Below are 20,530 nucleotides of genomic sequence, written 5' to 3' on the forward strand. Positions count from 1 at the left end.
TCAGACAAGCAAATGTAAGATACCCACTAAACATAAAGTACTTCACAGACAGTATTATTAGAATTATTATTTAAACCAGTTTAAATATCTTATTACCTTGATATAAGATACAAAAAAATATACCAACTAGCAACATTATTATTGAAACAGTTTTTTTTAACTATACATCATATTTTTAAGCAGAAGGACTTGTTTTAAGAAACAGACTTCCTTGATTTAGGAAACTGGAAAGTTTTATATGACTTTTGACTGATTGAAATTCTCATTTTAATTCCAGTCTTTAAGATTATAATAGTCCAAACAGGAAATTTGGACTGTCATAGTGCTTAAAATAAGACAAATAAATACACCCTCTTTAATAATCCACTCCAAAGAAAGTTTTTGGTTTTTCTAAGATGTTCTTGTAGCATTTTTCTCATGAGCGACGATGTTATATAAAGAAAATTAGACCTAAAATTGCAATTCTAAGTATTTCTTTATTGAAATTGTCATGAATCAAGGGGAAACAAAATAACGCAGCTGGAAAAAGTTTGTAGCTGTTAGCTGTTACAACCAGCGAGCCACAGGCACCCTACTCTGCTTAATTCAAATGCATCAACTTGTAGACAACTAGATCCATAAAGGTCTTTGTTTTCCTTGTTTGAGCTGCCATCATGGTTCTGAAAATAGGGATAGCTCTAAGATGGCTCAGCCATTTTTGCTGGGGTTGTGAGGGGCTGTAAACTAGCGATAGAGAGTAAAAACAAAGGGATGATGGGAAGTGGGAGAAACAAGACACAAGGTACTGAGGCTCAACTCAGATGTAAATTTCTGATAAATTATATGTGTGCAGAAACTAGTTCCCAAAAAAACACTTCATTTTTTTTAATTTCAGCTAAAGCAGCATAATCATAATTAAATGAGAGCTGAGGACGCTTTTACAATAGATCAAAAGATGTTTGACTTTAAAATAGGATATATTTGTATACAGTAAAACCTAGTTTTTCCAATTACCAAAACAATTTATATAAATATCTGTGCTTTTAGCCCATTTCAAGACTTAATTAAGTCTTAAAAGTGTAGAATATCACACCTTATTTTAAGAAATCTTACCAAGACTAATTTTACCAGTTCCATTGGCAGTTCATTCTTGTATTATTTATTATTTTAACTTGTTTTGAAAAGGAAGTTTTTTCAAATGTAAAACGACTTCAAACCTGGTCAAATATATTGAATGTGTAAAAACGACGTTTTAAATCTTTGCAAGTCTCAAATAGTTTGCAGTGATTGCATTTCCAGAGACATCCATTCCTGTCTCGTTATGGTCAAACTACCTTTTTCTTGTACTCGTGTGTTGATTCAATTAGAGACGAGTCAAAGAATAAGCGGGTGTTTGAGGGCATGGCGAGGTGACCACATTTCTTCTCCTCAACATCTGTCGTGGTAACCCGATGCAGGTCAGAACCATCCCTGCTCCCTTATCGCTCTTTAATTTCAGGCGTTCTCAAGCTGCATGCATTCCACGTCGCTCTTTAATGATTTAACTTTGCTGCGGTTGTAAGACGATCGCTGGGGAGATAGAGCTGCATTAAATAAATAACAGTGATAAAATGTAGACCTCATACATTTCAAAGCTAATGCAACTAGCGGTGCAATAGGAGCAGCTGCACACAGTCCTGGAGCGGTAATTTGATTGATTTGTTGTGACAGCAGCCAAATAATTGAGAGTGAGAGGTGCTGCTGGAGATGAAGCGCAGGCAGGCAGAGGCAGGTTCGTGAGGCAGTCCCAGCAGAGATGGCACCCTGGTTCTCATCTCTGCCATTGATATCTGCTGCCGGTTTTATTGTTTGTCTTCAGTAAGCTGTTCGGGAGCGTGTGGGTTTGTGCCATCAAGACGGTTAGGTTACGAAAAGAAGGAAAAAAAACACACACACAAAAAAGACTGTTATGAGGGTAAAGGATCAAGAGGCTGAATTTACACTCCGGTTCAGGCTTACTGTATTTGCACACATCGACACACACACTCCCTTGAGACTGTTTCATGCTCCACTTAGGAGCTGGGACAAAAGTAGATTCATCTGCACTTGTTGCAGACGTGCAATTCCCTTATTATGATCCGCAGTTTATTTAAGAACACAGTCTGACATTTGAGTGCGTGTCCTTTTTTTTTTATCCTGGTCCTGTTTTCTTTTTTCCCGGTAAGCAACAGTAGCGCTGACCCTCTGGCTCCTGAATTGTGTTTTGTTTCTGTGCATGGTGGCGGTGTCACTCTGGTTCAGCAATGCCACGAGACAGCATGCTGCCAGAGCCGAAAATAGAATGAAAAGAAAGGAAAAAAGGAGAGCAGAGGGCTGAGTCCTTACGGCAGTGTGGAGGAGGACAATAATATTATTAATCAGATGTGGCTGCGTACACTTCTCCCTGACATCTGCCCTCGCCGTTAAACACTAAAGGAGGCTTTTTTTTTTTTGCAAACCTGCTGCCATGAATGTCTTCTACACGGCATTAATCATTTATTTGTGAAGGTAATCAATGGAAAAGTGTCCCGTGTTTATAGTTTCTTACTTTAGATACTGTGTTAGTGCACAACAGAGTTTTTGAATTAACATCCAATCATATGTTGGTTCTGTCTTGTCGCTGTCCTGGACTGCAAGTTTTCACTTTTTGTCTTATTGCGCCTTTGAGCAAACATTTCATCGCGTGCGTACTGAAAAACTCACCAAAGTTAGCACGTGCTGGCACCTGATGAAAATTAATTTGTGACATGGTGAAGCCCCTTCATAAAAAAAATAAAAAATAAAGAAAAAATCCAAAGAAAGTTTTGAAATTATTATGGGATGGCCACAGGGCCTACAGCTTGGCAGACATTTCAGTGATTTTCATGAAATTTCACACACATGCAACCAGGTTAAGTCTACAACCAGTTTTGTTGACCTCTGACCTCAGTGAGAGGCTTGAATTTAAAAAAAAATCTCTTTTAGTATCAGCTACAAATCTAAACTCCTATTAGGGTTTTCGATCTATCACCTCCTAACTCGTTGAGTCTCATTGGGAAGCTACTCTGCAAAATGGTTTGTTTTGTAATCTGTAGATTTTGAACAGCGTTAGCGTAGTGAGCTAATATGATATTTTCATTTTACTTGCATTTTTTTTCAACCAGGGTATTGTGATAATTTAATACATAAATCATTGGCTCGAGCTGAACGAAACGATATGACATGCAACCTGGATATATGAGGAATGGTTAACAAAAAAATCTCTGTTGCTAAGGAAATCCAAAAATTTACTTTTGTCTATTCTTCTAAAAATTACCTAGACCTGTTCATCACCCCCAGGCGACCAAAAAATAACATGGTTGCTATGGAGATAAAACCAACAGTGTTTTTTTACATGCACAACTGACCATGGTGGCAGGGGGAGAAGGGGAGAGTGAGGGGCGCAAAGCAGCGGCTGAGCCAGAGAGGGTGGGTCTAAAGGGGGCGGCAAGTGCAATGGAGGGTAGTGGCTGTGGGCCATACAACACCGCTCGCAACTTTAATTTGCTCATTGTTGCTACTTCAATTCACTGCTATCAATTTAGATAAATTATATTACAAAAAAGCCTTAACTAAGGGATTTCCTCTTTAAATTTATTGATAGTTTACATGTATTCCATCAAAATTAGCAGTAATTTAGCATAAATCTATCCAGCTTCATTTTATAGTTTAATGGACCAATCAATAAGGAGTATTGAACAGTTCATAAATGAAAACACGTGTCTGCATTTACATGTATATTTTGGTGTGTGGAACAGAGCTCTCAGTAAATTCCTCGACCCCCACCACCCCCAGGTTGTTCTGTCGAAATTACAATTTCCCTTTCTGCCTGTCTTTTTCCGGCCACCCTTGTTCCAAAAGATTTGCTAAAGGTCTGGCGCGTTTCTGAGGCGCGGTCCACCATGCTTTCAGCAACAATCTGTAGTCAAGCATTTTAAATGAAAATTGATTTGGGATTTACATGGCCAGCGAGGGGAAAATGAACTTATAAAAAAGTTGTAAATGAAATATTAGACAAGGTGCAGTGGGAGAGAGCAGACAGATGGTGATCTTGTGGAACTGGAACTACTGCCTGGCAGAACTGGGTTGACATTTTACATTTATCTGAGTTCTGCATGAGTTGTAATGTTAATGGTAATTTTATGGGACTGAACTGGAATGAAATTGGTGTTATCTCTGATTGCTTCAAATGTGGAATTGTGTAAAGGAGCAAAACTGCATCCTTTATTCTTCACCCCACGGTAATGTGAGTTATTGCTTGATCTCTCATCCGAGGTTCAGCCCGTTTTTATCAGCCTGTTGTACTCAGAGTGCCTTATATCTCCTTTTCCCACCAGGATTAAACACAGGAAGTGCTGCGTTTTGATATTGGTGCAAATGTTTCCCTCATTTGTTCAGCTGGTCTTTGCCTTTGTTACGGATTTTCTCCTTTTTATTTTGCATCACAGACGGCACAAGTTGGTTTTATTGGATGGCTGAAATAAATAATGAGCTTACAGTCCAGCATATGCTTCACACTGCAGCCATCATATATCCTCATTTTTAAAATATCTTGTGCTCTAAGCCATCATATTATCCATATGGATCCACATTGGACTTCGTAACACAAGCAAATCAATGTAGCATTACACTCCAATCAATAATTCCTACACAGCCCAGATGTTTTAATTTTGCTCAATACCTGGTGCACTGAATGTTTCCTGTTCTCTCCCTGTTTATGGATTTTTTTTTTCCTTGCTCAAAAGAATAGCCACAAATTTTGGGAAGAAGAAACACTGGGATTCTGCAGCTGCAGCAGATAAACTGTGGCAGTCTGGGAGGCATCCTGGATCACACAGAGGTCATCTTTAAACACGCCTCTCCGATTCCCTGTCTGTGAAACCAAAGAGCCCTCGGTGGCATTTGTCAGCAGATGGTATGGAACCAAACCCCTCACCAGTCGGGACTTCTTAGCCGCTCCTGAAAGCTTACTGTGGTTACTAATTGCTGACCAGAGCCTGATTACCTTAATTAAAGGCGGAGGTTTCTGGGGGCAGGCTTTGTGTGGGCTTTTATCAGCATCAGTGCAGCTTAAAAGGTCCCGCAGGAGGCCTGAGGAGCGTGTAAGTCCCGCAGGGGCTATTTCTGGAGTATACGGCAGACATATCGCAGATGGATCCTGTGGCATCAGAACAGGACAGCATGTTTGAAGAGAGGTATCTGTTCCATATAGATCAGAAGAAATCCGTAAGAGCTTCTTAGATTCTCCTGTTTTTCCCTCCAAACAAATTTTTTTGCTTTTCTTTTGGATACACAAGGCCGTTTCCTGAATTCCGTCGCCGTAATCCTCAATGACAAAGTAGCCCCCTTTTCTGCAGACACTTTGTTGGGGGGAGGGGGTTATTCACTGTGAAATTAGCCTTCATTTTTCAGTTGCAGTGAAATGTTTAAAAGATGGAGAGAGAAAAAAGGTCTGATTCAACAAAATCTGCACTGTTTTCTCCTCGCACGTCTTAAAAAAAAAAAAAAATCTCTCTGCACTTTTACTTACTATCCTCCCCGGGCCCCCCCTCCACCCCTTGCGCTGTCAGACACCTTGTCCGCATCCGAGGGAGGCTTGTAAGTTTAGGGTGCATACATTTCTTTTGATGATATATTGTCCCGGTGCGGAATTTCATTTACCGCTGCTGCCCTTTGCTGAACCTGTTGCTAGTCAGTGAGCATGATAAGCGTATAAGTAGCATGCTACTTCATTCATCATACATCGTTCTGGGCTCTCAAATATCTCATATGTGATTCAGGAAGAAACTACTAAACCGGCACAAAAGATCCCATCAGGATCAGCTGTGGGTCCATTAAACACTGTGTACAAAACACGGCAGAACTGCTGTTCAAACACACATGCTCTTTTGTTGCATCCACAACACATTAGGTTTTATTTCATGGTGTTCACATTGTTTATGTAGCAGGCGGGAGATGTATCTCCAGTGCAGGGCTGGCGTTGTACATAATTCCATGCACATTTGAATGCATGCATTTTGAAATCTGTTTTTTCCCCTCAGTCATAGTGGCTGCTCCGCGTTGTATTAAACAGCATTAATAATCACAAGAGGCTCAGTGTCACTCAGAAGTCTCCACATCACTAAGGCAGACAGTGTTGTGCTGCTGGGCATGTTGTGCTGTGTGAAAGTGCTTACACGCTCCCTCAGACAACCAAAGGGAATAATTAAAGACAGAAGATGGAGGCAGAAGAATGGAAAGCAAATCCCATTGTTTGGGGTTATTTCATCCCACTGAATTTCTTTTTCTCACATTCCTTCCCAAATGCACTGTGGGTATGTGGCACGTTATCAAAAGCATATGTAAGCGGAGCGGCGCAGAACAAAAGCCCTGTGATGTCCCCTCGTACCCATATTGTCTTTTGATTATTCTACAATCATTTTGTATCTGTGGAAGACGCAAAAGGAAAGCAAGTCTTAATAACCCCATAATATACAAGACTCAAGCTCCTCAGAAGCTGATATGTCTTAGACAATTTGAAAACAACCCTGCTTAGTGCTCTTTTGCTCCCTTTTTTTTGCCCTCAGCTCCTGAAAATCTGAGTTCCTCCCCAAATAATCCACAATAAAATTCAAATTTGAGGTGAACTAGTCTATTAGGGCAACTTTACTCCACTCCATTTCTGGCGCAGTAAATGTAGCCCCTCAATCTCTCTCAGCTTTTACTGTCAGTCAGAGAGCACTCAGTCATCTCCGTGCATCAGGCCCCGCAATATTGATTTTTCCACCCACTGAAACAGCCGCATGAACATAAATTTTGCATGAAGCTTTTACTCACGGCCTCTGCTTTGGTCTGACGACACATGATGGGACCATGAACACGCTGTAATAACCCGGTCTGTCCTGCCAGGCTTTTTCTCTACAGAAGGGGGGGGGGGCAAACACCTTTAGGTCTCTGAAGGACAAAAGCTGGGGACCCCTCACTGATACCCACAGAATTACAGGCTGCATCTGAAAGCATGGAGCGGGGGGACTCTCTTCAGAAAAGTGCAAATTTTAAATTTGTAGTTTTTAAAGGAGTGGTATTTTCTGAAAAATCTCAAAAAATATCCAATCTATGCAATGTTTAGTTCTACGTCAGATTGCTCTGAGAAATTGGTGTGCATTGTGTCTGTAAAACTACACCAAAAACAGATCTCAGTTTGTTTGGGACCCCTGGAACTTTGTCAAAAACCCCCGGAGGTTCCTGGACCTTACTTTGGAAATCGATAACAAAGCGTAAGCAACACCAAAGGGGCAACATTATTGAGTACACAGGGATTCTCTTGTGTGTGCAACAACTCCACGGAGAGGATTTGATTCTTTGAAATGCTTCCCTGTGAGAAGGAATTCAACAACGCTGCACGACATCGCCTTGCATCACAAAGTAAAAGCATTATCTTTGGATCCCTACTCTGTAAAATCTGGTGGCTCCACGATTCATTCAACATTGGCTTTTTCTCTGTGTTTATAGTAAACACCGGATTCTATTCTATATTCCTTGAATGCATTTAATCCGTACAGACCGGCTGGTAAAAGGTACCTTGTGGGAAGCGTGTTCCAGGTAGAGAGCAGAAAAGCTGTCAAAATTTGTGTTTGTTTTTCTTTCCTTCCTTTTTCTTAACTTCGAAGTGTCTCCTGTTTCAAGGTAAAAAGAACAGTGAGTTTTCTCCATCTGAATCATGACCAGTGTTAAAAAATGGACGATGCCCCTTTTCTGTACTTTTTTTTTTTTGCACCTTTGCTTTTACAACAGTTACCTGAAGTGCCCTTTGTTTTCATATTAACTTAAAAGGCAATATTTAAAGACCCACTCAGATGAAAATGATTGACCCTGGGAGTATTTCAGGCAGGCAACTCGAGCAGTGCGTTTACCTGGTAACTCCTCCCTGTGGGCGGTTCAGTCTAATCAACTCACCTGTTCAGCGTCCTACCTAAGTTCCAGGTGTGCGGTCCAATCCCTCTTCTTCCATTTCCACGAGCTCTGCGTTCATCACCCCACCCTCCTCCCCGGCTTCCACCTGTGAGCTCCGTTAGGGGTAGTTTAATACCCATAGTTTTCTATGCAGATCTTTGTTTTATGTATCTGAACGGAGTCTTATGCCAAACTAAAAGAAATATGGAAATAAATCTTCTTTACTGCATGAGTTGTCTGACTGAAATGGCATTTTGGAAGACATATGTAAAGAAAATTAAGCTCAGAATTGTATTTCTGACATTTCTTTCTATGGGGAATGAGGAAAAAATGCATTTATGAAAATTGCGTTTTTTAAAGTAAAGCCCCCTGCTCTGAGCTCTCAGCAACTGTAAGGGAAAGGGGAAGGGGGTGGGGTTGCTCTGCTTCAACCCCGCTCATAATTTAGAGGGAAAATTCTGATGAACTCCTGCCACTCTTCACAAACTATGTCCTAAATAACAGTTGTTTTGCGTTTGTAACACTTTACAACAGGGTCTTTACCTCTTTGAGTTACATTCTTTAACTATTTGATCTATAAAAGGGTTTGATTTAACATTTTTGCACTTTTAAAAAATTATTATTAAGTTTGGGTACACCTAAATGTTCATAATGAAAAGAAATGTCGGAAAGAACAGTTCTATCAGAGTGCCACAGTGACCCACAATGACAGAAGCTGGGATTGTCCAAGAGGAAATGAGTGCATAGACAGTACTGTTATCTCCTCCATCAGCGTGCAAGTGCTCTAATCTAATCTGCAGAGTGAAAAATGACCTTCTTTTGACCACCTTTATAATTACCAGATCTCTTAGAGTCTAAATCTCTTTACCTCCAGTGGAGTAATTATCTGCGTGACTCACTGAAAAGGCAATTGAGACACCACTTTATGGACTCCACCGTGGAACGTGAGGCAGAGCAGTAATTGGGATCTTGTTTGTCCCCGTTCGCTTCTTTCATTTAGGAAAAAAAAAACACAGCTGCAGCCGTGCTGATCTTAAAACGTCAAGCCGATCAAAAACTTCTCTTGGAGATAATTTACATTACATTTTACCAGCAGCAGCATTTTTCTACTTTCTAGTGAAATGACATATCTGTGCTGGAAGGAGGCGCCGCATAGCGGAGGAATTAGCGCAGAATCTTGAACCGCCTGCTCAAACAAATGTGCTGTACATGACAACTCACACACCTACAACTTTGAAAGGTGATTTTCTTTCGAATAACTTGAATCCCTCCTCCAACCATATAGAAAGTAGAACATTTTGATAGGACAACAGCCTTAGCTGAACCTCTACCAAGCACTAAAACTCGATGAGCACCTACAAATAACAATATAAATATTTAGAGACCCACTCCAATCATCTTTTGATCTATTTTTAAAGTACTCACAGTGGTCTTTTAATGTAATTACAATTATAGGTGGCAGTAATTCATTAGAAATTAACCTCCGACCATTGGCATGGAGCAACCCCGTCCCCCCTTCCCCTCGTCGCTGCTTGAGGCCCGCTTAGCGTATTTTCGCTGTCTCAAATACAATCTCTTACAAGCGGCATTTTTCCGTCTGCTCCTGATTCACACCAATTTGAATATATGCAATTTGTAGCTTAATTTTCTTCATACGTGTCCTCTATCATCCGGAAAATGCCACAAGAACATGTTGCATTTCTTTGCAAATACTTAACAGAAATTCTGCGTTTTCGTGATGTTTACAGGAGCATTTTTCACAAATAAAAGTGTATAATGAAACACTGTAACTGCAGGTGCTGTGTTTCATCAACTAGAAGCAGTAAACCCAGAGGAGAAAAGCCCTTTAAAGGTGCTTTAGCGGGCAGGGATCACTGATAGAGTTCTGGTAATGAGAGTTCAGACTGTCCCACCCCGACTCTTCAACACCGCAGGAAACAAAAATAGCCTTTTTTGTGTGACGAACGAGCCGTCTTTGACCCAGCCTTTCGACCTCTGACAATCAGTCTTGTTTCATCCCCCCCCCCCGGCACTTCAGAATGTGGTACCGGGACAGATAACAGTTGATTTCTTCTGTGGTACTGAAGGGCGGGGAGGAAAAAAAAAGAAGCAAATCTGGTGGAGATGGATCTTAGTCTACGTGCGGAGGTTGGAGTCTCACTCTTGTTTTGTAATTCAGACTCCCAGATTGTTAAATATTTACATATCCATGTGTTTAGCATCTCTTTCTGACTCCTTTCTCATTACCGACATGAACACAGGCAAGTAGGGACAACACGGACGGAGACTCCTTTGCTCTTTCAACCCTCAGGCTTGTTGAGCATCGTAGGAGACAAGAAGCAGTGAATATGAAAGGTAGTGAAAAGACAGTGGGAGATATAATGAGCACTATAGGAGCCCAAAAAAACCTCTTGCCCTCTCTCCATCACATGTGAAGCTCCCACTCTCATCGCAGGCCCCTTGTCTGCTGCAGGAATGAGCACAAACAATTAACTTGGACAAGCCGTTTGGATTATGTGCTCAAGCAAAGCAATCAGACAGCTGTGGTTACGAGAATGAGCTTCAGAAATCCAGTTGCCCAGTTAGAAAGGAATAGAGGGTCAGTGGTCCTGACAGTCTTAACAAGATGACAGAATTTATAAAGCACTGCTGTTAAAGAATATAGTTACCTGCAGTGTAGCCCTTATAATAAGGCCACATGGGGCTTCTTCCATATTCCCTCTGTATTTGTTTTCTTTTGCCTCATATTCTTTTGTTGTGCCTCTTGTTCCTCGGCGTAATGGCTGGCGCTGGAGGAAATTCTTCAATCGTCTTTGATCTTCGTCTGGTTTCGATAATTTTCTGACAGAAATCTCATTTTACCCCCCTTTTGTTTTTCTCCGTCTTTGTTCCCTTTTATTCCATTTTTAAATAGGCCTCAACATTTTGTCGTTGTGAAGTTGCAAAGGGAAAGAGCTCCTGTCAAGGGCTCGGCGCTTGCAAGACAACTTGCCCCAACATTTCAAGTGAGAATTGGACTCTTGCCGTTTGCACGGATGATTTATAATTCATAGTGGGGGTGTGAGAGAGGTGTCAATGTGTCATGAGGTAGAAGACATATAAAGAGTGCTGTTTACTGGCCACAATATGCTGGCTTCCTTCGGCTGAGCTTCTGCAGAGAGGAGAGAAGAAAGCGCGTTCTGATCTTCATCAAATGTTCATCCACGCCTGTCCTGAAGTCTAAGTGACCCTGCTAATCAAAGACTTGTCTGCCCTGATGTTTTATTCATCTTTTATGAGACAAGCGTACCTAAATTATTTAAGTGCATTGATTCACAGTGTATACAAGCTTGTCTACGCCATGTTCACAATTGCAGGGCTGCATTATCAATAGATGTTAAATCTGGAAGCATTGTTTTTTCTCCATTTCTTTGTGTTTTTCTGCTTTTTTTGGAAGCTGTAAATGGGAGACAAAGTGATGTTTCTTTGTCTAAATGCAGAAAATAGTCTTTTAAAGTTTGGCATCTTAAAACTTTTCATGTGATTTGTTTTGTTATTTTACTGACTGATATCTTAATCTTTTTTCGCTATTTATTTTATTAAAACATGCAAGATTGCAATGTTACAGTAAACACAAACTTTTTGGAGATTTTTTAACTCAGTTGGAGGGAAGTATTTTGAAAAAGTGTCCTTCCCAAAACAGTTTAAAGTTTAAAAATATAGAATATGTGTGATGTTTTCCTTAGTTAAAAGTGAAAAAGATCTTCCAATATAGCTAGTTCAATTTGTCTGAAAAATAAGTTTTGATGTCAAAATAAAATCTTAAAATTAAAATGCTTAAGTCTGTTATTTTCACAATTGGTCTTAAAATCATTGTGTTTTGCTCAAATATATAATTTTTAAAGTTGGTCTATGAAACACCCTTTTCCCAAATCTATCTTATTTTAGGTGCTACAGCAGTCCAACTATCCTCATTTCTAATCCTCCTAAAAGGACACAATTAAAGATACATTTTTCTTACAAATTAAATGTAAATCTACCTTTTTCCTACTGTTGTTAAATCCATTTGTATTTGTCAGGAGTCAATAAACTTTACAATTTGCTTAAATTAAGCAATTCCGTTTCTTGAAATCTTTCACAAAAAATTAACTTATCCTTGAAATATCTGTTTCCAATATTTGCTTATAATAAGATGAATTCAAGATTAAATGACTGAACAAGATTTATTGTCTTACAACAAAGACTTTACATTTTAAGTTAAAGTAACCAATACATTAGTTTTGTCTTAAATTATGTAGTATACGATAATTAAATTAGAAGGTGGACACAAATATTTGGTGAGATTTGTCAACGCAACCACCTTGCATGGACATGGTGGTTGGCTTTCAACTGTATACAACTGTTGCAGAAGTGAAAGTGAGTTGCTGTTAGAGCACCACGAATAAAAAATCAGCATGTAGATGGATTTCTTTTTTGCATTTGACTGGGGTTACCCTTTTCAACAGTTTTGAACTATTTAAGAAAAGATTTTGCTTTCTTATAAGGTACTTTTGGATTGAAAGAGTCTGACTTAGTCTGGTTTGGTATCTTTGTTCTCCATCTTTTTATCACTGATGCTATCATGCCAGACCTAAACCCTGGAGAAATTGGTTGTGGCTCCATCCAATTTGCATGTGTCTCTCACACTTCATCCAGTGTCTCCCACACGTGTGCATATATTTCTGTCCAAGGTGTTGAGACATTCTCCAAATAATGATACCTTTTTTATGTGCTAAAGCACGTGTTGTCAGTGATCTTGGCTCATCACTGAGTTTGAGCGTTGAAAGGTTTCGGACCCAGAAGATTCAACAAACTCTACTTTTCGTCAACAGCTACCTCATCACTCAACTCACAACTCCAGCACCTGCAGCAGCTCCAGCAGATGCAGCAGCACCACCAGCAGCAGCAACAGCAACAGCACCACCACCACCACCATCAACAGAGCCACTCCCACAATCAGAACCAGCTGCCATCCCAGCATCACATAACCCCACACAACCAGCAGCAAACTTCGGTCCCATCTCCAAGCTCCACCTGCTCCTCCGCGTCTGGACAACCACAGCAGTCGCCGCCACACCGACCCAATCAGTCCCCCGCCCGGAGCCTACCCTCACCTGTTACCCCCCCAATGCCCCTGCCAGTGAGTATACAGATTAACTTTCTGAGCATATTTTACACGTAACTTTAAGAAATCTGGGTTTTTCAGACAAGTAATCTCAGCTATCAAACAATATAAAGTCAAGAGATGGCAGCGCTTTGTGTAATGTCTAAGACACAACTGCCCTTACAGATGGATGAGCAACACATTCTCACCCCAACTCATCATCTATGGTCGCACATATTAACGCATTGGGTGAGCCCAACTCGTCGTTTTGACATGCTGCCTAATCCGATTAAAGACTTGGGTAAAATCTCACAGATTCTGACTTCCACTGTAATGATAATAATAATAACAGAAAATAAAGTATTTTTCTTTTTCTTCATATAGTCTGAAAGCAGTACTCGGTGTGTGGCTATCACTTAAAAATAGCATACATTTATGTTGGTATGTGAAAAAAAAATTGAAGTCAAATTTTTAACGTAAATCAATGTCCAGCATTTCCGCTTCTCTTAATTTCCGCATGTTGAAAAAACAGCGAGTTGAGCTCACCCAAAGTGTCCATATGTGAAGCGGAGGACATGTTGGGCTACGGGGTGTCTGCAGGCGAAAAAGGGACAAACGCAGGTGACCCGCAGGAAATTTTAAGATTGTAGACTCAGTGAACCCACAGAGCAAAAATGTACATGGGCACTTTTTTTCAACGGGCATGCTGCGAGCGACCAGTCAAAGCTAACAATTTTTCTCAATCATCCCCAAATTCTCCGCACTGCACGAGGACCCCATTAGTGCTGATCGGGTAAAAAGTGCCTGCTCCCTGCACATAGCCTGACTGTTGGAAATGAGGAAATTATAAAATCTGAGAGAGTACTAACACCTTGCCAAAGACTAGAGCATAAGGACACCGTGCGAGAAATATCACCCATATGTCATAAGTGCGTGCAGCTTCCATAAGCCTTATGAATACTTCACGATAAACATTCCGCACACACAACAATCGTAGGTTCAGTTTTCATGACATCCCTTGAGGTAGATGATGCAGCTACTCCTCTCTATGACCCGCCACGGGTCCGGTCATCCCAAAAAAACTGCTGCATGTGACTAAGGCATAAGGTTTTACAGTAACTTCAGGTTTATTTGCTAATATTGTTCCTTATAAGTGACAAACTAACTGTATCATTTCTGAAAATCCTGAGTGATTAGTGTTTTTGCTGTAGCTTGGTCAATAACTAATCTCAAGTGGGAAACACTGCTTGATTATCAGTGATTTATTTTTATCTTTCCATATGTTTTCCGGTGCTTTCCAGGTTTAATCAGTTTGTTTTTCTACCTCGTCTACCTGCTTTTTTGGTCATTTAGTTTGTCCATCCATCTCTGCCCTTCTGTCTGTCTGCCTGTCACTGTGTGACGATAATAACCTATTTTATATCCCTGCGGTTTCATTTCTAGAGGAAACTGGCCAGGGTCGCCTTTCTGTCCCTGGTCACATTCATCAGCGTCAGACCCTTATTGGGTTGTGGTGCAAGCTTCTTTATGGCCAGGATGAGTTGGGCTATTTGTTTCCCCTCGCAGCCCTCTCCGGCCCTGTCATGGCCTAGTGAGACTCAGCAGGAAAAACAGCCTCTGGATTTAATGGGCTCCGAAGGCTAGCCCCCTACATTGGACTAAACACACTATTAAGTCTGTTTGAAACAAGAAGCTGCTGGCCAACAAACAGATTTGCAGATGAGGCTTAAAGACCTAAAGCAACCGTAGAAGTTCTCAGCTCTGTCGGTTCTTCCGCCTCCAGAAGTTCCAAAGTGTCGATTATGACGACTGAGGACAGACCTCTCTGTGGAGAGGCAAAGAGGCCACATCAGCTATCATTAGGATATTGCCTCATCAAATGGGATTACGGAGTGTGTTCGTGTTTGTGCACGAGAGGCCATAAAAGGCTTAGTTTTCGTGGGTCGTCGCTTGAGGTTGACACCCAGGAAGGACTCACTCAAGGACAGGCCGCGACCCCAGCACCCTCTCACAGCAGCAATGGGATTTTATTAGCCGCTCTCCCTACATCCTTCATTTGGGTCAGTGGTGCTTTCAGACTATTGGCGGATTTGGTTTTTAAGACCCACTCCGATCATCATTTGATCTATTTTCAAAGCGTACCGGTCTTTTACTTATGAATTTGCTGTTTATAGACAAAAATTAAAAATCTTGTTGTTTTCTAGGACAGTTTCTGCAGTTGGGAAGAAATTCACCTTTGAACTGTAGGCGTGGAGTTAGCCTGCTTTCATTTTGTTGACACTCACTTGTGCTATCTTACAGCGCCTTACAACTGCAGCCTAACATTAGCTTTGCAACAAAAATGGCGAGCAACATTGGAGCTATTTAGCTGGACAGTTTTGGGACAGATACCATCTCAGACGAGGAAGACATACATGGATCTCTTTGTGGATGCATCAGAGCAGGGAGCTTGTGGCCTGCCGATTGTAGTTTATACATAACGTATTGTTACAGTCCCGACAGGCACACCTGCCCCAGTCTAGGGGAAAAACCACAAAGGGGCCATAACATGACGAATGGACACCAATGAGAATTCTGTGTCCTGTAAAACAAAGTAAAATTTTAGTGCTGGTTCAAAAATGAAAAGGTTTGGAACCTCGGACAGACAGTCAGGGTAACAGCTGACGCAGCCACGTCGACCGTCTGAGTCAGCTGCTCCCTGCTAAGGCTGCCTGATTAAGTCTGACCTAATCAAAAGACAGAAATAAACCCTGCAAATCAAGATTACCAAGGCCCAATCCCAAATTAAAATAATAAAAACCAGCAATTTAAGACAGCTGAAGACAAAAAACCAACCAGCACATGCTCATCTGCTCTCTCTGCCTCCTGGTTGAAGCATACCTGGCAGGTGCTAATCAGGATTAGTAGCCCACACCTCCCAGGTGAACAGAGTGACAGTAACGGGTTGGAAAGGGTCCAGCACAGACTGATTTTTTTTTTTTTGTCTGCTCCTCATTTACCACAATTTGAATAAAGCAATACTCAGAAACAAAGGCTACATTTTCTTTATATATGACATCCAGCATGCGAAAAATGCCACAAGAACATTTTAAAAACCCAATTTTTGGTGGAGTGGGTCTTTAATGTCAAAGAAAAGTTTGTTGGCATATTTTTATATATTCTAATTACAGAATTAGGACTACATAGCAGAGCCGCAATTACCATAATACAACACGCATAACACAGATAACACCCCCATTTTCTGCTGTCATCATCCAGTCTAGTAGAACCAGTCAGCCGTTGATCTATTTACTGCCAATGCAGCGCAGAACTACAGAGAGACAAACACTCATTATGTTGCAATTAAAGTCTCTTTGTAGCTCCTTCCTCATGGGAAGGGTATGATATCCTTTGTTAATTTGTACTAAGTCCGGATCATTCCTATCATCCCTTGTGTTTTTGCTGTTTTTAATTTGAGCGACAAAATTAATTAAATTGTTCATTAATTTTTCTCTGAAAACAAATCTCTCTGCAGCATATTATGTCCCCTTGAGTCAATGGTCTTCACTTAAATTACTGCAGCTAATTTGCTCTAATAGAGGAAGGATTCACCTCTTTGTGTCAACCACGCTCTATCTGCCATCCCGGCATGCAGAGGAGCACCGGATGTGGCCTGCAGCTGCTTGAAATAGCCACCAAAGTGATGACAAATAGACGGGGTGGGGAGGAGGGGATTATGAAATTTGCTTAAGTGCGTTAATGGGTTGATTGCGGGAGCCCGCTGGATTTTTGCTGGAAGTTGATTGATTAGAGCTGCGGGTTTTCTCCACGCCCGGAGAGCTCAGGGATTTGACGCGGTAAAGGCGCGCCAAGTCTGTTACACCGGAATTGATCTTAATTAGATCTGAAAGACCTGCCACAGCAGAATGGTCGCGGCGATTAAAATGAAAAACAGGAGAAATTACTGATCAAATTAATCATAATGTCGGGCTACAGCTGTAGGTCTGGTGTAATTTGCCACTCCAGTGACTTACATCAGCCCAGGCAGGGAGAGGAGAGGCGGTACATACTGATCCGTGGCAGTGGGAAGCTTAGGCCAGCCTATCAAATCTGTTATTGCGGGTGTGTATTCCCACACCTTCCTGACCCTGCTGCACCATCCAGTGGAGTCCCGGCATCTTCCTCATCTAATTAGCTGTTTTTGTCTTAGACATTATGTCTTTCTCCATCCAGAACTGTGTAAAACTCTGGCGTTCATGTCAAGGCTTTCTTGTCACCAGCATGTTGTGTGTTCACTAATAGCCTCTGACCTTGGCCAGTGTCTGCCTGGCTGGTTTTCGTGGCGCTCGGCGGAGGTGGAGGCGTCCTGTCTTCCTTGTCTGTCAGCCTCCTGCCGTCTGTCTCCCTCCTTTTTTTTTTTTTTTTGAAGTTGTCTCCTTGATCGTTGTCAGAGCCCCACACTGGGCCTGTCCACTCTCCATCCACGCACTCATAGGGGTAATTACAGCCTAGGGGTCTGCCTTCTTTCCCAGTGCTCCACAATTTACTACCAAAGCGTCCACAGACATCTTTCTTCTTCCACACTGCACCCCGACATCACAGGACCGCAGGGCCTCAACCCACAAGTGCTGCAATTACCTGAGTCTCTCCTCAATTCCTTTCTACCCCCCCCCCCCCTATTCCCCTCTTTCCTGTGGCTCCCTCACTATTCCTCGGCAATCAGCCTTCATTAGAAGCCTCTGGTGAAAAGCCATCGTCACCAAGGTCAGCGGCTGCCAACCACAACGGCCTTTCACAGACCCCAGCTGTCTGTGCTTTCTATCTTTCCTTATCTGCTTGGCATCTCCCCCCCCCCCCTCCTCCTCCACTACTGTTCACTCCTCTTCAAATCTTAGGCCCATCTCTGGCGCTTTTGTCTCCAGCTAAGGCCCTCTCAGACACTCATGTCACTGTTTTCCGCTGCAGTGCACTTTTACTTGTGTCAGCCGCTGTTACAATCACCTCTGTCCATTTTGCTCCAAACCTCCTCTTCTTCATGTAAAGAAACCCCAAATAGAATTATTGAAATGTGCGGATCAACTTAATGCTCATTTATTTTAGAGAAACAGACACATTTTAATCTAATTAGTACTTAAACGTTTAAATGTAGATTTACTATCTTTCGCTAAAAATGTACAAAATAAAATTTAACTCTTTAATTTTTATTTTAGTTTACAATATCGAAATATCTTACTTTTTTGTGTTAAGTAGTAGCACCTTTATTTTTCCAGGTTAGTGATGTTTAAGACTTGACTTAGTCATGTGGCTCACACAGATATCAAATCAAATCCAACTTTATTTATAAAAAACTAACACTTTTCATGCTTTGAGCAGATAAAAGTACGGTGGCTCTGAAAGGCTTATCACATCAAGTAATCACTCAACACAAAAACATATTAAAGATCACAACGACAATTAAAGAAGCAGACAATAAAAAAACAGCATTACGTTTTAGATATCAAAACAAAATTCCTAAAAAATAAAACAAAAAAAAAGGAAACTTTTCAGAAAAGGAAAAGTAATTTCCATAAATCTAAATCAAAATAAGAAGGAAAAGATTGGTATCGAGGAACATCACCGATTGGACGATGATGTTTGTTCAACTTTTCAACTAGAAGTTATTGGACAGAAGATGTTTCTTTAAGTTATGACCACAGCCACTGCAAAAGTTCAGTTAATTTTGTTTTGATTGCTTTAGAAAAAATCTGAAAACTTTGAAATGAAATAACTCAGTTGGGATGGGATTTTATAAATTTGCTTCTTCCCACTCCTTTTCAACTAATAAATGAAGCTCTACTTGACCTTAGTAAATAATCTCTATTTTAATAAGTTTAATAAATCTCTTTGATTTTTCCTTGTGTTTATTAATGCTTAAAATAAACCAAAGCAATCAATCAATCAATCGATTTCTAAAATGTAACATTGTTCTCTTTGTTAATTTTGCTTTAAGTGATTTGTTGAAGTGATTTGCACTTCAGGGCCACCATATAAAAACGCTTTACAGATATGAATACGTTTTACATTAACAGGACAGTTAGCATCTGTACCAGAGGTTTTTGTTTAGGTTAGCCAAAATAAAGTTAGTTTAATTTAGATTTTTTTCTTTTTGAAATCAGATTTTTTATTTAATAACACCAAAATTCCCCCCAAAGCGCTCAAATATAGTCGTGCTCCTATCCTCTTGACTACTGGAGAACCAAAGGTTTGTCCAGTCACATTTTTTTCAAATCCACCACAAACTACAAATCCCAGAACCCCCAGCCTTTCACATTTGGTATCATTGAAAAGCCCTAAATGTCCTCTTTGGATACCGAAAGGGGTTAATCCAGTAGTACGCAGTGGTTTGGGGATATTCAGGTTTAGAAATGTCCTCTACAGAGGAGAAATCTGCAGTCAGGAGGATTTAACATGTCTGTGTGTGATATGGCAGTTGTGTGTTGAAGTTTCTGCCGTTGCCGTGCGGCGCAGGCCATGCACAGGCCTTCAGCACTGCAGCAGCACAGCCTCTCATTAATGCACAGGAGATCCGGCTCTTAAGAAGGCAGAAAATTGCCTTACATAACAAGCGCTCTACAATTTAGAAATACAAATGTGCACTGTTGACTGAAGCAGAAAATAAGAGTGTTGCCCATCAACAGCCCCGCATTTCATATGAATAATTATAAAGTGTGGGGGCTAGATGAGGAAAACAACCTGACCATGACAGCTCTACTACTTTTATTTACTTCAAATGAGGGATTAGGCTGCAGGAAAATCTAGAGACTTAAGGAAGAGCCTTGGATATCGGAAAACTTAAATTTAGTATATTTCTGGGGGATTATTTGGAAAACTGTGAAGGCACTCACTTCTAAAATTGCACCTACATTACACCTTGTTCTTACTTTGAGGCTTTTCCTGGGTTCGGTTGGCCTTTCGGTTTCTGCAGAGTTAATATTTCCCTTCACTTTTCAAGGTCTGTGATGTTTCTGAACCTGACAGTGAAAGTGGGCAGAGGGCTTCCAGCTTAGACACCCAGCAAAAAAGGCACAGCTCCCTGATCAGCCCACGTGCACACCGGGGGCAACTCGCATTAGACGCCCACATGGGAGCCCTCAGATAGAGCGCCGCGCCAGGGCTCACCTAACAGTGGATAAGGAATAGGGTTTCTTTAATTATGAGGCAGGGCTGTGACATTGAGTTCCCCCCCTTTCTCCTCCAGCAGCCTCTCAGACAACGTCTAAGTGCTCCGCTCCGCTGAGGAGGCCAGTCCCCCCGCGGGGCGCGATTCCACTGCCTGTAATTTCTGATGCCCATTAGTGACCGCAAACAGAGCACCGCGCTCACACGAGGAATACAGCTCCGCTGCACAGCCGCGCTGAAAAAAGACCCTTTTAATGCAATGTTATTGCATTATGCCCTCCTCGTACACCAAGTCAAAAATCCCATTTGTGGTCCCTGCAGACT

The 20,530-nt window shown here is 41.2% G+C and overlaps 1 protein-coding gene across 7 annotated transcripts in view; it reads left to right on the plus strand.

Moving 5' to 3' along the window:
- The window catches only part of pou6f2 (POU class 6 homeobox 2), an 88,283-nt gene that overhangs the window by 40,076 nt on the left and 27,677 nt on the right, over positions 1-20,530 (plus strand). For all 7 annotated transcript variants that reach the window (XM_023950118.2, XM_078938223.1, XM_078938224.1 and 4 more), the window contains exon 5: positions 12,798-13,105. In XM_023950118.2, the coding sequence (XP_023805886.1) occupies positions 12,798-13,105 (308 nt within the window). The remainder of the gene's footprint in view (positions 1-12,797; positions 13,106-20,530) is intronic.

Source organism: Oryzias latipes, chromosome 20 (assembly GCF_053564925.1).
Source record: "Oryzias latipes strain Hd-rR chromosome 20, Olatipes_Hd-rR_3.1".
NCBI lineage: Eukaryota > Metazoa > Chordata > Actinopteri > Beloniformes > Adrianichthyidae > Oryzias > Oryzias latipes.